Raw genomic sequence first — 17,551 nt, 5'->3', positions numbered from 1 at the left:
GTCCACACCCCCCTCCCTCATCCCCGACCGTCAGCACCGGCGGAGGCACGACACACCGCGCGCACGAGGGCGCCGCAGCGGATCGGAGGAGTGGATCCGGGGCGAAGGGAGACGGCGCGGGGTAGCAGTACATCACTCCGGAGCACGGGGCGACTGGCGCGGCGGGCGCCATGGCTAAAAAGGCGCGCATGTGAACCACCCTAGTTGACATTTTGTGCCTCGCCTGATGCGTATCCGATTGCGGGATTGACTCATACGCTTCCAGGGCTCGGATAAGGCGGGGTTCTTCACGGAGTACGGCGAGGCGACCCGGTACGAGATCGGCGAAGTGGTCGGCAAAGGCAGCTACGGCGTCGTGGCGGCTGCCGTCGACACCCACACCGGCGAGCGCGTCGCCATCAAAAAGATCGACGACGTCTTCGAGCATGTCGCCGACGCCACCCGCATTCTCCGCGAGATCAAGCTTCTCCGCCTTCTGCGCCACCCAGACATCGTCGAGATCAAGCATATCATGCTCCCGCCGTCGCGCCGCGAGTTTCGTGACATCTACATTATCTTCGAGCTCATGGAGTCCGACCTCCACCAGGTCATCAAGGCCAACGACGACCTCAGCCCGGAGCACTTTCAGTTCTTTTTCTACCAGCTGCTTCGCGGGATGAAGTACATGCACGCTGCCAATGTCTTCCACCGGGACCTCAAGCCCAAGAACATTCTAGCCAATGCCGATTGCAAGCTCAAGATTTGCGACTTCGGCCTTTCTCGGGTTTCCTTCAATGACACCCCGTCCGCGATATTCTGGACGGTAGGTAGTTTATACTCTAATAAAAGCTTACCACAGATTATGTGTATTATGTAAGCAGCCAACCAAAATTTAGACTTTTATGCTCGCGTGGCCATTTGTCCCAGGATTATGTAGCAACAAGGTGGTATCGTGCTCCAGAATTATGTGGCTCCTTCTTTTCAAAGGTGAGAAAACTTCATCTCGACAAAATTTGACCTTAACCAAATTAGAGACCGTGAATCCGTGATAATTCATATGTGAGCATCAATATCCTCGTTGATGTTGTCGAGTTTGTTTATAAATCCGAGTTTTCTTGTACACTTGATTATTGGCAGTCAATGCACATGTTACCACATTGTATAATTCGGGTTTCACTATACTGAAGTTAGTATTTCCTTTTACAGTATACTCCTGCAATTGATATTTGGAGCATAGGATGTATATTTGCCGAAATGCTTACAGGGAGGCCGCTCTTTCCTGGCAAAAACGTGGTACATCAATTGGATCTCATGACTGATCTACTTGGCACTCCTTCAGAAGAATCTATTTCCAGGGTGAGTTCACTTCCCTGCTTCTAAAAATGATAAAAACAGTTAAGAGACCTACCTCCAATGTGATTGCCTTACCAACTCTTTGTGATGGTGGTTATCATCTCCGTTATCACTTGGATCTCCGTTATTACAGCATGGAACTATCTATCTGAAGTTCAAACTACTGAAATATTACTGCTATAACTGGCCCTGCTGTTATATACATACTGCTAAGACTAATTCTTGCATTATGTCCTAAAAGTAAGGGACTGCCTAGAACGCAAACGCCTGATTATTTTCATAGGGGCAGTTGATTTTGCTGAACCACCGGATTTAGATCCAACAGCTCGCTCTACTTCTTCAACCTCCGGACACCTGTCTTCTTTCTCACCTTTATCCTCACCCTAAACCCTCTGCCAAGGTATCCCCTGCGTGTCGACAACTTCCCTGCCTCGCGGTCCACCACCTGTATTCTCTTCACCTTTGGCTTGGGTTTCCAACGTCTTCCATGACACGCACAACCCTAACCCCCTAACCACTTTGGCAACGTCTCCTGCCTCGGCTCCACAGCTGTCGCCACTCCTGTGTGGCCGGTGTTGAATAAATAGGCAATTTTCCGATTAATTTAATCCAAGAATAAATCACTAGCATGGCATTGACAGAAATAACCACATACCGATATTCAATCATGCAAACACATACTACGCTAATTGCAGACAGATCTATGTATAACGCTAGCATGGCTAAAACAGAAAACAATAGGAGCGAGATAAACGAGTTATACCCTCCAATAGGCTAGGAAGCTGCGGCGGCAGCGGTGGCAGCATTGACGTCCTCGGCGGCCTTCTTGTCGGCTTCGATCTTCTCAGCGGCGGCACGTTTAGCGTCGGTGGACATGGTGATGACGAGGGCGACGCGAACATAGAGGAAGTAGACGAACAGAGGCGAGCAGTCGCGTAGTCGCTTCCCAAAAACCTAATCGCCCCTCTCCCGTACAGGATCCGGAGAGGCGGGGTTTCAGAGACCTGCTCTCCCGTCAACCATGTACGCGGTGGACGGGGGAGTCGCCGGCGGCAGCAGCAGCAAAGGAACGACAGTGGGCATGAAGGCAGAGATGCGATATGTTTCACGTGACGGCTGGTTGGGAGACGCCTCACACATATATAGGCGCAACCGCGTGGAGAGACATGGGCTTGACCCATGTCCGAGTCCGTGACAGCCCACGATTCGACGTCTCAGATCGTGGCCCAGCTGTCAAAAACTCTCCGTTACTGACAGGCAAAAATAAGGGCATAGGTGTGAGCTCGGCTCGGCTCATTCCCGCAACCCGCGGCACGTCGTGACGAGGCGTGGCGTGGCGAGGCGAGCGGCAGAGGAGGAGTGCGCGAGGGCCTCTTCTATTCTCAAGCTCCAATAGCATGTGGAAGAGAATCCCTTATAAAGAGGTCCAACTCCTTCTCCACTAGCAGGGTGGGACTAAACTTCCCACTACACCTAGTGCCATATAACCCACATGGACCCTTAGAGATTTTTTGAAATTGTTAGATGAGCCTAAAGCCCACTCCATATTTCAACAATTCCCCACCAGATCTCGAGGGCCCATTGCGGCCTCTGTTCCAATTGCTGTTTCGATATACCAGTGTTTCAGTGAAGGCACGTTAAGGTTGAACTTCACCTAGAGCAAGCAGCTACACTCCTTCACAACTAAACAATGGACTATGCCTTGAATTGTCAGTTTGGTGTAAAGAAGTTTCCCACATGTCTTACTAGTACTAGGCTGCCGAAGGCTGACCCCTCAGGGTGGAGCATATAAGTCACACTCCTAGCCTATTCATAAGTTTACTAGAGATCACCCCAATCTCATAGACTGTGACCAACAGTCAGGCTCATATAGGTGTGTTCCTCCAAAGATCGCTTTGTAGGATAGCATCTTGCTTACATAAGCTTTGGAACACATTAACACAGTAGTCATCCTACCATACAGTATCCGAAAGTATTGCATCTCCAATGGAGTGGGTTAGTAAAGTTACTCTCCTCAGTTTACCATTGGCTTGTTTTCTCAGGTCCTACTTCACGGGATCTCCGATCACATAGGTTGGGTTACCACCATGGCAACTCACGTGGGTCTCATACCCATCTCCCTCGATGCATTATCTATCACAACACGTGATAGTCCTTTTGTAAAGGGATCTGCCAGATTCTTAGCCGTTTGGATATAATCCAACGCTATCACTCTGGAGTTTCTTAATTTTTTGACAGCTTTTAATCTCATTTTTATATGTTTGTTGGACTTCATGTTGTCCTTTGAACTGTTCACCTTGGTGATAACAGTCTGATTGTCACAGTTCATAAGGATAGCCGGAACCGGCTTCTCAACCAATGGCAAGTCCATCAAAAGATCTCGAAGCGATCCTGCTTCGACACCAGACGTGTCTAACGCTGTTAATTCTGCTTCCATTGTCGATCTTGTTAAAATCGTTTGCTTGCAAGACTTCCAGGAAACAACGCCACCTCCAAGAGTAAACATATACCCGGTTGCGGCCTTCATCTCATCAGCATCAGAGATCCAATTCACATCACTATACCCTTCAAGTACCGACGGGTATCCGGTATAGTGAAGTCCATAGTTCATAGTACCTTTCAGATAGCGCATAACTCTTTCAACAGCATGCCAATGTACATCACCTGTTTTGGAAACAAATCGGCTCAGTTTGCTCACAGCAAATGCGATGTCAGGCCTCGTTGCGCTCGCTAGGTACATGAGTGAACCAATGATTTAAGAGTATCTCAATTGACCTTTAGCCGTGCCTTCGAACTTTCGAATCAACACACTAGGATCATATGGTGTTTGAGATGGTTTGCAGTCCGAATATCCAAAACGGCTCAACACCTTCTCAACACAATGGGATTGCAGAAGTGTAATCCCACCCTCATTATATCTCTGAGTAGCTTGATGTTCAAGATAACATCAGCCACACCAAGGTCTTTCATCTCAAAGTTCTGAGATAGAAACGACTTGACCTCCTCAATGACTTTGAGGTTGGTTCCGAATATCAGTATGTCATCAACATACAAGCACAGTATAACTCCTTCGCCCCCACCATGGCTATAGTATACACATTTGTCAGCTTCATTCACAATAAAGCCAACATATGTCAGTATTGTATTAAACTTGTCATGCCACTGCTTAGGTGCTTGTTTCAGGCCATATAAAGATTTCAGCAACCTACACACTTTTCCTTCCTGACCATCTATCACAAAGCCATTTGGCTGTTGCATGTAGATTTCCTCGTCTAGCTCTCCATTCAGGAAAGTCGTCTTAATATCCATCTGGTGGACGAGAAGACCATGCGAGGCCGCCAACGAGAGTAGTACTCGAATGGTGGTCAGTCTGGCCACAGGTGAATAAGTATCAAAGAAATCTTCCTCTTCTTTCTAGTCATAGCCCTTGGCCACAAGCCTAGCCTTGTACTTTTCAATTGTATCATCGGGCCTAAGCTTCTTTTTGAACACCCACTTACATCCCAATGGTTTGCAACCATAGGGACGTTCAGTAATCTCCCATGTCCCGTTAGCCATGATGGAATCCATCTCGCTACGGACCGCATTCTTCTAGTAGTCCGCTTCTAGAGAGGCATACGCTTCTGAAATAGAAGTGGGAGTATCATCCACGAGGTACACAAAGAAATCATCACCAAAGGTCTTTGCAGTCCTTTGTCTCTTATCCCTACCAAGGGTTTCCTCGTCATCCTCAGGATTATCATCATGTGTTTGTTCATAATATTCCATAGGAATGGCAGGCTCAGGAGTCTCCTCAGATTCCTGTCTAGAAGTGCTTTGCATATCTCATAGGAAAAATATCCTCGAAGAATGTAGCACCTTAGACTCCATAATTGTACTGACCTTTTGGTCACGTACCTCAGATTTCACTACTAGAAATCTATAGCCAGCGCTATTCTTAGTGTAGCCCAAATTAACGCAATCCATAGCCTTTGTTCCAAGCTTATGCTTTTTGGGGATCGGCACATTGACTTTCGCCAAACAGCCCCAAGTACGCAAGTACAAGAGTGTTGTCCTTCTCTTCGCCCATTTCTCATAGGGAGTGATCTCATTATCCTTTGTTGGAACTTTATTCAGGACATGACATGCCGTCAATATAGCCTCCCCCCACCATGCCTTGGATAAACCCGATGTATCTAACATGGCGTTAACCAAATCAGTTATAGTACGGTTTTTCCGCTCGGCAACCCCCGTTTGACTGGGTGAATAGGGAGGCGTCCTCTCATGAATAATGTCATGTTCCGCACAAAAAGAATCAAACTTACTCGAGAAGTACTCTCCACCAGGATCTGACCGGACTCGTTTAATTTTCTTTTCAAGTTGATTCTCAACTTCTGCCTTATAGATTTTATAGGAGTGTAGAGCCTCATCTTTAGTATTTAACAGATACACATAGCAATATCTAGTGGAATCATCTATCAATGTCATGAAGTATTTCTTTCCACCTTTAGTCAACACACCATTCATCTCACAAAGATCAGAATGTATGAGTTCTAATGGTGCCAAGTGTCTCTCCTTCGCAGCTTTGTGAGGCTTGCAAGGTTGCTTAGCTTGCACACATGAAAGGCACTTAGAACCTTTGGCTAAAATGAAACTTGGGATTAAATTCAACTTAGCTAGCTGCGTCATAACACCGAAACTAATGTGACAAAGACGTGAATGCCAAACTTTAGATTCATTAACACTCAATGAATATGGTTCACGACTTTATTACAAAAATCTGCGAGGAAAAGACGGAACATCCCTCTGCTCTCATAACCTTTTCCAATAAAGAGTCCATATTTTGTAACAACTAATTTATTAGACTCGAAGACCAATTTAAACCCTTCTCTACATAGAAGGGAGCCACTAACGAGGTTCTTCTTGATGGCGGGGACATGTTGCACGTTCTTCAGCTGCACGATCCTTCCTGAAGTAAACTTCAGATCGACCGTGCCAACACCATGAACAGAAGCACTCGCGCCATTCCCCATCAATACAGACCCGTGGCCTGTGACCCGGTAAGAAGAAAATAATGAAATGTCAGCACACACATGAACACCTGCACCTGTATCCACCCACCAATCGATGGACTGAACACTGAAAAAACAGTAAATAAATTACCATACCCAGATGCACCATTCTCATTGTTGCCCACAATCATGTTGACAGACTTGGAGTTCTGCCCTGGCTTCTTATACTTGTTTGGGCACTTGTTGGCCCAATGTTCAACCGAACCACAAGTGAAACAACCCTCATCCTTCTTGTTCTTCTTGAAGGTCGTCTTACCCTTCTTCTTAAAGTCGGTATTCTGTTGGACACCGTTCTTTCCCTTGGGCTTGTGGGAATTGAAGTTCCTCTGGTGCACCATGTTGGCGACAGAAGTTCCTTCGGTCCCTTTTCCGTGCGAGTCCTTTGCCCTTGAATTTTGCTCAACATTCAGATGGCCGATGACATCCTCTACCGAGAATTCACGCCTCTGATGTTTCAGAGTGGTAGCAAAGTTTCTCCACGAATTAGGGAGCTTGGCGATTATACATCCCGCGACAAATTTGCCCGGTAAATCGCACTTAAGAAGCTCAAGCTCCTTAACGATGCATATTATCTCATGAGCCTGCTCCAATACAGGACAGTTCTCAACGATCTTGTAATCATGGAACTGCTGTATAATATACATCTCGCTCCCAACATCGGTGGCCCCGAATTTAGATTTGAGCGCTTCCCACAAGTCCTTGGCAACATGCACATGCAAATATGCGTCAACCAACTTATCACCGATCACGCTAAGAACTGCTCCGAGAAATACGACGGTGGCCTCCCTGAACGCCTTCTCCTGTTCAGGAGCAATCGTTCCTGTGGAAGAGGCACCGGTGACCCAGAACACGTTCTTAGCCGTGAGCCATAAAGTGGTCTTAGTCTGCCAACGCTTAAAGTACGTGCCGGTAAACTTATCCGGTTTCAGTGCAGCGGCAAAGCCACTTGCCGAAAAATTCCTACACACATTAGGTTTTTGGATTGTTCAATAAATAGGCAATTTTCCGATTAATTTAATCCAAAAATGAATCACTAGCATGGCATTGACAGAAATAACCACATACTATTCAATCGTGCAAGCTCATACTACGCTAATTGCAGACAGATCTATATATAATGCTAGCATGGCTAAAACAGAAAACAATAGGAGCGGGATAAACGAGTTATACCCTCCAGTAGGCCAGGAAGCCGCGGCGGCGGCGGTGTGGCAGCAGCGGCGTCCTCGGCGGCCTTCTTGTCGGCTTCGATCTTCTCGGCGGCGGCACGTTCAGCGTCGGTGGACATGGTGATGACGAGGGCGACACGAACGTAGAGGAAGTAGACGAACAGAGGCGAGCAGTTGCTTCCCAAAAACCTAATCGCCCCTCTCCCGTACAGGATCCAGAGAGGCGGAGTTTCGGAGACCTGCTCTCCCGTCGACCGTGTACGCGGCAGACGGGGTGGAGTCGCCGGCGGCAGCAGCCAAGGAACGACAGTGGGCGTGGAGGCAGAGATGCGATCTGTTTCACGTGACGGCTGGTTGGGAGACGCCTCACACATATATAGGCGCAGCCGCGTGGCGTCCGCGTGGAGAGTTGAGGCGAGGCGGGCGGCGGCGAAGGAGTGCGCGAGGGCCTCTTCTATTCTCAAGCTCCAATAGCATGTGGAAGAGAATCCCTTATAAAGAGGTCCAACTCCTTCTCCACTAGCGGGGTGGGACTAAACTTCCCACTACACCTAGTGCCATATAATCCACTTGGGCCCTTAGAGATTTTCTGAAATTGTTAGATGGGCCTAAAGCCCACCCCATATTTCAACAGCCGGTGGCTCTGCATCTGCATTTTAAATAACTACCCGACAGCAAAAGGGTAAAAATTCATGCTTTGTTTAATTTGTGCTTATCATAAGAAACTTCAGAGTGATGTTTTGGTTGAATAATTCACTACCTGGACAGGCATCTGGTCTTAAGACAGTCCCACACTCCCAGTGATCATATATTTGCTTGATTTGTATACCTTGTAATCCCTAATTCTGGAAAGGGCAAACGAGGTATCGAAAAAAATATGGACGATAATTGATATCTAACAATGATGCTTTACAAACAACTAAACTTGCCCCATCTATGGCTGAGGGAGTTATCTTTTGAACATTATTCTTACAGAAAATAACTGTGGTTGTAAACCTTTTTTTTGCATGGAAGGCATTCAGAGTGATGTTTTGGTCAAATAATTCACTACCTGAATAGGCATGTTGTCTCAGAAAGCCCCGCACTCACATTGACCATATATTTGCTTGATCTGTGTAGTTTGTAATCCAATTTCTGGAAAGGGCCAACACGATATCTGGTCACCATTGTGCTAAAAAAATATGAACGCCAATTGATATTTAACAATGATTCATGACAAGCAATGAGCTTGCTCTATCTAAGGATAAGGGAGTTATCTTTTGAACATTATTCTTATGGAAATAGCTGTGGATGTAAACATTTTTTCTGGACAAAAGGCTTTCACCCTCCTTTATAGATACAGCCACAAATGGCTATGAGTACAGAAGTTCCACAAATACTCATGATTCCTTAAAGAAGTTGCATAGCACAATTACAACACAAACACAAACACTCGCACACAAAACACCCCAGCCACTCCCGAGATAGCAAAAAGGGCGACACGTGAAGTTTCCTCCATGTCCTCCTTTGATGATGGCATCACGAGCTGCAAACAAAAAATGATCATTTTGAACAAACAATTAGATGGATGTTTGGGTGCAGCTATGGCCTTTGGGGGCAACCATTGGGAGACGATAACACGGGATTCATTCAAGCAGTTTTGCATGGCGGTACAGTAATAGGTTATGTGTCTGAGTGATGTAATCCTGTTATTGGTCAGTTGTGATTGGGCCTTGCTTTCACTTGTTAAACTTTTTTGGATGTTGGTCACGGTACTTTAATTAAGATGGTTGTGCATCATAGGTTGCAGATTCCGGGGGTTTAACCTCCTTTTCGAAGGGAAAGATGGATGTTTGGGGATAACCCACTCCATTTTGAGTTTGTTGCGTGTGTCCTAGAGTGCACAATTCTGAGCTGCAAAGGCGACCCAAATGTCCCTAGAAATGCAACTTGAAACCCCCTAGATATGATTGAGAAGCTTGCACGAAGCACCTAAGGTTCCAGTTTGCGTCTTCAAATTCCCTAGAGTGCACAGGTCCCATTGGACAGGCCGTGGCGCTTGAGAACCTGGTCACTCAAAGGCAAGCAGCCATGGGTCAACTGCCAAAGGAAGATTTGTGGCCTAGGTTTTGGTTAATGCTTCAGTCTTTTGGTTATTGTACTATGATTTTTGTGATCATCTTTACTTTGATATTTTTTCCAAATATATTAAAACAAAGTAACAACACAGATAGTAAATTATATTTGTTCGAATATCCATTTCTGAATCTCTCCTTTTCAATGAAAAGAAACGCAAAGCTTTTGCGTTTTCTCGAAAAATATCCATTTCTGAGCCCGGGCTCATCTGCACCCGGTTAAGAGAAAATTCAAAACAAATACTAAAATATTTTTTGCATGGAAGATGATTTGGTGCGTGAGCTCCACTCCAAATTTCAGGTCATTTGGACATATGAGTAGCTCTCAGCAAAAAAGACAAATTGGGTCAAAACAGTACATGAACAGTACTCTGTTTCACAGACCCCAAATTTGTTTTTTTTTTGCCAAGAGATACTCAGATGTCCAAATGAGTTGAACTTTGGAGTGAACCTCACGCACCTAAGCATCTTCCATTCCAAAAAAATCGGAATTTTTTTGAAAATTTTCTAGTATTTTTTTTAATTTACTGTTCACCATGGGAGTAGATGAGCCCGGGAGCCAAATAGCCGCACTCTTGTTTGTTCTGCTAAGTATTTTTTTAGGTGATAAATCACGTTCAGAAATGATTCTTAAACTCTGCATCTGTTGCCTATTTGTACTGCATATAGGTTCGAAACGAAAAAGCTCGACGATATTTGGGAAACATGAAAAAAAAGCATCCAATACCTTTTTCTCAGAAGTTTCCTGGTGTAGACCCCATGGCACTCCATTTGCTTGAGCGTCTTCTTGCTTTTGACCCCGCAGATCGGCCAACTGCTGCAGAGGTAGGAAATATAAACAACAAGAATCTTAGCTCAAAAAGCTTGTTTCTTTTGTTATTCTCGATACTGATATGATATCAATGTAATTCAAGGCCTTGGCAGACCCATACTTTACTGGATTGGCAAATTCTGAACTCGAACCCACAGCGCAACCCATCTCGAAACTTGAGTTTGAGTTTGAGAGAAGGAAGCTGGCCAGAGAGGATTTACGTGAATTAATTTACAGAGAGGTAATGTTAGTCAATTGTACGGTGGGCATTGTGGTAGTAGTCTTTACTAATGCATGAAGTATCTCTAGATTTTAGAGTACCATCCTCAGATGTTGCATGACTATCTTCGTGGTGGAGATCAGGCAAACTTTCTTTACCCAAGGTGAGTTTGGAAAAAATGCTTTAATCCACCATTTCTTGTTACAAGAAGAATAATATACATGTGTTATCTATGTAATGTTTTGTTCAGTTAGTAAAGTTTGCTTTTGACAATGATAGGCATATGTTTCAGTAGGTGTTATTCGTTGAACTTTTGCATGGTACAACTTGAGTGGAGGTGAGACAGAAAAGCATACCAGTGTACATTATGATCCTATGAATGTAACGAGCAATGTGTAGCTTAAAATATTATTTTTATAATCATTGAATATCATTATCAAGCAACTGCATATGTGGAAGCTGTTTAACATAATCAGTTGCGATGCGCTAATGACGTTTTTCTTGTGTTAAACAATTGTCCCTTTGGATTTTGATGTACAATCTTTTCATTGTAAAAATATGCTTTTAATTTCCCTAAATAAGAATTCATGCTATTGTAAACCTCATTCAAATATGTCATACTAAAGAAACACCATTTCTTTAACCACAGTTATGATTGGTTAAGACATTGCCAGTATACTAACTGATATATTATTGCCAGTGGGGTGGATCGTTTCAAGAGCCAATTTGTTCATCTTGAAGAAATCGGTGCTAAGGGTGAAAAGACTAGCCCGCAGCTGCGGCAGCATGCTTCCTTACCAAGGCAATACCTTCAGCTTAGTAAACTATAATGCTTCTCTTCAGTAAAAATATGTGCATGTCTCTTGAACTAATATATCCTCCATCTTATCTCAGGGAAAGAGTTATCGGCAGCAGTGATGAGCCTGAAAAGCCAAATGCAGACTACTGTATAAAATTGCATGTAGATGAGCTACCAGGTCACACATCGGTGACGGATGGCCTTAACAAGCCACTGTTGAATACTCGAAACTTCTTGAAGAGCGAAAGCATCGGTGCCTCCAAGTGCATCGTCGTCAAAGAAAAGCAAGAAAAAGATGTAAGTGCCGCGACAGCATTACCTCCCTAAAACTATTAACAAAACCAAATATGTTGAGTTGACCTTTTTTTATATTAATAACCAAACTGGATCAATGTTGAAAGTTGGCCAAAAATTATAGGAAATGTTAAAAGCCCGACACCAGATTTTTAGCGCTAAAAATCTGACGATCAGATTTGCCATGCGAAAACAGATAAAATTGCCATGCTTTAGTATAAGGAGACTTGCCATTGTTCTACAGTGCAAATTGCCATGTGTAGCATAAAAAGCCGCAGAAAAATTGCCATGGTGCAACGATTGATTGCCATGTGTTCGATCGGGATCCGACGTACTTGAGGACGTCAGATTTTTAGTACTATAAATCTAACGTCAGAGTTATATTGAGAAAATTCTTGTCTAGAGTTAAAGACTCGATTGTCTAATGCAAATGCGATATAGAACACGATGCTTTTAGGTGAAGAGTTAAAGGCTCGATTGTCTACCACTCCCTCGAACTAAAACCACGACAAGGATTATGGAACGGGGGGAGTAGTTCCTAAATAACATGGGTATGGTAAAAGCTGTGTGATGTGCGATTCCTATTTCTGAAATCAGGCAACATTGAGTCACCGAGTACGGAATAGTTCCAGTGTCAATGTAGGTGGTTGAGAAACTGATATAAAAAATGCTTGAGTCTATTAAAGCTTAAATAAAGCTCATTATGTATAGATAAGCTGAACTTCTGTGCATGTTGGTTGGATTTCTTTTTCTCAGACCAAACTGTCGTGGAGGGCAGACAGTATACCTCTCTACAAGGGGTCCAATTGTACCCTAGCCGCTTTCAGAACATGCCTTATAAGTCCTTGGAATCCAGTGATTCATTGAGTGAACACATTGAAGTTCCACGCTACGAGTTGATTCTCTGATGTAATGGCCCCTCTAACTTGGATAACTTGCTATCAATCAAATTATGTGTGCTCCTTTGTTTTTGCAGGAGGAATCTATGTCTGAGTATATGTATGAAGCATCTGATTAGGAACCGAAAAGGATTGCTCAACTCAAAAGTTTGTGATGGCACAGGGAAGACAGAAGCACGTCCGATCCATGGGAGCTTCAATTCAGAATCCCGAGCGCACGAATCAGATCGATGAACCACACTGGTGCCGGTGCCGGTGCCGATACCGGATAGTCATCTCATTGGTTAGCAGAGCATAGGATTTATTTCAATTTTTTGGGCGCAACTTTGATCGATGCTCCCATTATGTAACTAGTAGAGTTTAGGATGTAACCAACAGAGTGTAGAATGTAACAACATATACTGGAGTACATGACTCGACTTCTTATTACTCGTGCAATGTTTTCTTACTAGGTGACTTGATTCTCCTCATTTCTGCCAATGCTAGCAAGTAAGGAGTACTTACTAAAATTCAAGGATCTGCGGAGCACCTGTCCCCCCACTCCGTACTTTTTACCTTCAGCTCTGCCAGCTCCAGGAGCGAGAGCGTGGAGTCGGAGGGATGCCGAACAGGCCTTTACTGTACCGGGAGTTGGGAGAGGGGTGTGTACAGGGCGGGCCGGCCGGGACGTAGGTGACAACGTTGTTCACGTGCATCGCACAGTACAAGGTTTACTTGCATTGCAGGCAAAGAAGCATCGCCATCATAGTGCCAAGAACACACGTACTCGAGGACAGGAGTCATCACCAGCGCGTCGCCTAGACGTGGGAGCTGCGATCTCGACCGTGGATGGATGGCATTGCGATCCTGACCCATGCCCTGTGCTGTGCGCTTTTTGACCGTGCACTACCTCGAAGGCGTAGCAGATCCCGAAAAGACCCAAGCCAAAGCGCACGCTCAAAGGATCGTCCAGGTTTGGTCCCTCCCCCGTGCGCAAAAGGGTCGGTTTCAAACATTCACCTGCTCCCAGCACATGTAGCTAATCCGGTCCCGTAAACGTCCGTGTACAGTGACCGTTCACATCTTAAACGTTCTCTTCTACAATCAAGTACCTCATTACCAAATCCTCAAATTCATAAAATCATATGCAACGTAAAATCCAGTCTAAATCTTCACCGGCGCTCATTCACCTCCATGTCCGGTGTCCGGCTGAGCCCTCAGAGTGAACGTGTGGTCGCTGGCGAGGAAGAGTAGGACATGAGACACAGACCAACTCACGGGACTCGAGGCACCACCGTCTCCAAAGCCCTACTCTTCCTCGTAGGAGCCCGTGGCCTGGACATCGCCGGTTGATGTTAGGTCCACAATAGACCCCTCGTGCTCGGAACACGACACCTGCACCACGACACGGTTTGCGGCCCCAAGGGCTGCCGGTCACACATATTGGCTCTGATGCGGCGTGCGACTACACCTCCGCGGCCTCCCGCGTCTTGTGCCCCGCATGGCGGGCACACCGCACCATATTAGCGGACGAGCCATAAGTAGTGTCGGTGTTTGCCTCTGACTCTGAGCCCCACGCGACGAGGAAGACGCGCCGCCGAAGGGGTTGCGCCGCCGCTACTGTGTTGGAGCGCCAGAAGGATGCACCGCCTTCGGCGATGCAGCGCTCAAGCGCCCCCAACCATCATGCCCAATGGATCTTGTAGCCATTTGTGCGGATGCAATGGATTCCCGCCGGATCGAGTCCAACCGCTGTCGGGCGGACTCCTCCCGAGAGCGGCGGAGAGCAACACAGATGGCCATCCCCTCCTCAGGCGTACATGGGAAGAGCTCCCATTCCACAAATCAGGAGAGCTCGGGGTCAAATTCGTTGCCGGCCATGCCGGAGAAGGTCAGAGATCATCGAAAGGGGCTTGGGGGTGGAGTGGAGTGCCTAGGGTTTTGTGCGGGATGCAGATGGTAACGAATATGTATGGGGTCAGGATGGGCCAGTGTGAACCATATCTAATATGGGGGACGCGCTCGGGTACATCCGGGCCTCCTCACGCCCACCCCAGATTTGTGCTAGATATGAGGGGTGTTGGTTAGATCCGATATGTAGGGCTGGTCAGAGACACCCGTCTGGATGGGGATTTTGTCACAGGTCAGTGACCCGGCTGTCCGGACAGATGTATTGGGGCGGGGGGTGGTTGTAGATGCTCTTAGGATCAAATCATCTCCCCTTCTCAATTGAAAGAAAATAGTAACTGGCGAATGTTCCCCCAGAAGGCGACCCTGGCGAACGCCCTCCCCACCGTTGCATGAATCTTGATGCTGGGGTATTACCACGTCGGATGGTTAGAGCCGTTCGATGTCCACCGATTCTTGGCAAACTCTCATTTTATCCAAAAATTGTGTGACCGAGATGTTGAACTGTGACCTCTTGTGAGAGCGTGGGGCTTTTTTCCACTGGGTTGGAGGGGGGGGGGGTAGTATTCGTGTTAAAACTGGTATTTATAATATTATTTTTTGCAGGAAACTAATATTTATATATAACTTGGCATTTTTTGTGTAATCATTCGACCATCCTTATTTTTTATTTTAGTTTCTTACATGGCAGTTTTATTATTAATAGGATGGCATTTTTATTATAAGAGGATGCATTTTTTTTAATTGAGAGGATGGCATTTTTATTTTTAATGACATGACAATTTTATTAATAAGAGCATCACATTTTATTAATAATAGGATGTTTTTATTAATGTGATGACGAATTTTTTTATCATTAAGCTGGTGGCATTTTTAATAATGAGAGGATGCCATTTTTCTTTTTAATGGTGCGACAATTTTATTAATAAGACCATGGTTTTTTTTAATTTATAATAGGATTGTATTTTTATTATTGAGAGGATGGCATTTTTAATATTGATAGGTGCCATTTTTTCATTCTCACCTTTTCTTTTGCACATGAGATTTTGGGTGATGAGTAGGAACATGCCAACTTTTCTCGCATTTTTCCATTTTTCTGATTTTGTTCATGACATTCTATTAAAAAATATTTAATATGCCTTTGGGCCAAATGGAGGATCGCTATGGCCCTCCCCGCTAGGGAACGAGGGAAACGTCCGCTGGAGGACCTCATCATAGCGAATGAATTCGTTGGAGGGAGGCTCCTCCAGGATATTGGGGTCTTTTCTTTAGAGTATGTCAATGACATATCTTACTTTTATAGAAGGCAGAAAAACATTTATAAGAACTTGCGTAGGATGCGAACATCCCCAGAAGGATACAACCCACACCAACACCTATATCCTAAGCCTACTCTCTCACAAATCTGTGGAGTACTCCAACGCCCAAACCAACTTCTTTCCACGCCTTGATCTCATCGAAGATGTGCCTGTGCAGTTGTGCCACCGTCATAACTTGATTTGCACGGTTGAACACTCTAGCATTCCTTTGTTTCCAGAGTTCCCAAGTAACTGCCGTGACTAAAGTGTCGAACCCTCTCTTGTTTGCGCCGTGAAAACTCTCCCTAGCCTAGAGCCACCAATCAAGTAAAGTGTCATCCCTATTGGGTCGTCGCATGGTAATGTTGAGATCCGTTAAGCATCGATGCCAAATGTCTCTTGCGTAACCACATTGAATGTGGATGTGCTCTGCGTTGTCCTCATCTTGGAGGCAAGTATAGCACGCCGATGGGGCCTCCTGCAAACTGTGCCTAGCTCTGCGGTCCGATGTCCATATCCGGTGTTGCATGATAACCCACAAGTATAGGGGATCGCAACAGTTTTTGAGGATAGAGTATTCAACCCAAATTTATTGATTCGACACAAGGAGAGCCAAAGAATATTCTCAAGTATTAACAGTTGAGTTGTCAATTCAACCGCACCTGAAAGACTTAATATCTGCAACAAAGTATTCAGTAGAAAAGTAATATGATAGTAGTGGTAACGGTGGCAAAGGTAACAGTAGCAGTTTTATAGCAAGCGTAACAGTGGCAACGGAAAAGTAACTAAGCAAAGATCAATATGTGAAAAGCTCGTAGGCAATGGATCAGTGATGCATAATTATGTCGGATGCGATTCCTCATGCAATAGTTATAACATAGGGTGACACAAACTAGCTCCAGTTCATCAATGTAATGTAGGCATGTATTCCGAATATAGTCATACGTGCTTATGGAAAAGAACTTGCATGACATCTTTTGTCCTACCCTCCCGTGGCAGCGGGGTCCTATCGGAAACTAAGGGATATTAAGGCCTCCTTTTAATAGAGTACCGGACCAAAGCATTAACACTTAGTGAATACATGAACTCCTCAATCTACGGTCATCACCGGTAAGTATCCCAGTTATTGTCACTTCGGGGTTAACGGATCATAACACATAATAGGTGACTATAGACTTGCAAGATAGGATCAAGAACTCACATATATTCATGAAAACATAATAGATTCAGATCTGAAATCATGGCACTCGGGCCCTAGTGAAAAGCTGTAACACCCCGGATGTAACTTTCCCTATTTGTACTCCAACTCTTGCCGTTTCCAGCGTTAAGTTATATTTATTTCCTCGGGTTCGGGTTTTGTCTCCGTGTGTTGTTGTCGTTGTCATGCATCTCATATCATGTCATCATGTGCTTTGCATTTGCATACGTGTTCGTCTCATGCGTTCGAGCATTTTCCCCGTTGTCCGTTTTGCATTCCGGCGCTTCGTTCTCCTCCGGTGGTCATTTCTAGCTTTCTTTCGTGTGTGGGGATTAAACATTTCCGGATTGGACCGAGACTTGCCAAGCGGCCTTGGTTTACTACCGGTAGACCGCCTGTCAAGTTTCGTGCCATTTGGACTTCGTTTGATACTCCAACGGTTAACCGAGGGACCGAAAAGGCCTCGTGTGTGTTGCAGACCA

The 17,551-nt window shown here is 45.2% G+C and overlaps 1 protein-coding gene across 2 annotated transcripts; it reads left to right on the top strand.

The window, feature by feature from the left end:
* The first annotated feature begins 256 nt into the window (after nt 1–256).
* LOC119268484 (mitogen-activated protein kinase 16-like) lies at nt 257–13,150 on the top strand. 2 transcript variants are annotated; one of them, XM_037550138.1, is made up of 9 exons: nt 257–802; nt 907–966; nt 1,186–1,335; nt 10,333–10,488; nt 10,578–10,715; nt 10,784–10,857; nt 11,395–11,496; nt 11,589–11,790; nt 12,544–13,150. In XM_037550138.1, the coding sequence occupies exons 1-9, from the start codon at nt 512–514 to the stop codon at nt 12,652–12,654; spliced, it is 1,284 nt and encodes a 427-aa protein (XP_037406035.1). In that variant the 5' UTR covers nt 257–511; the 3' UTR covers nt 12,655–13,150. The 2 variants fall into 2 exon arrangements, with proteins under 2 accessions (XP_037406035.1, XP_037406034.1); XM_037550137.1 differs by having other exon boundaries at nt 379–802; nt 12,764–13,150.
* The last annotated feature ends 4,401 nt before the right edge of the window (nt 13,151–17,551 follow it).

The sequence above is a fragment of the Triticum dicoccoides genome, chromosome 3A, assembly GCF_002162155.2.
Source record: "Triticum dicoccoides isolate Atlit2015 ecotype Zavitan chromosome 3A, WEW_v2.0, whole genome shotgun sequence".
Classification (NCBI taxonomy): Eukaryota; Viridiplantae; Streptophyta; class Magnoliopsida; order Poales; family Poaceae; genus Triticum; species Triticum dicoccoides.
The sequence above is the reverse complement of the archived record's forward strand: the minus strand, read 5'-3'. Positions and strand labels throughout refer to the sequence as shown.

What these genes read in the sequence shown, in the direction of transcription:
- LOC119268484 (XM_037550138.1), top strand. Translation starts at nt 512, where the DNA reads ATGCTCCCGCCGTCGCGCCGCGAGTTTCGTGACATCTACATTATCTTC. An exon ending in GTGGCTCCTTCTTTTCAAAG is followed by an intron (nt 967 to 1,185) that starts GTGAGAAAACTT and finishes TTCCTTTTACAG; the next exon opens with TATACTCCTGCAATTGATAT. An exon ending in GCAAACTTTCTTTACCCAAG is followed by an intron (nt 10,858 to 11,394) that starts GTGAGTTTGGAA and finishes TATTATTGCCAG; the next exon opens with TGGGGTGGATCGTTTCAAGA.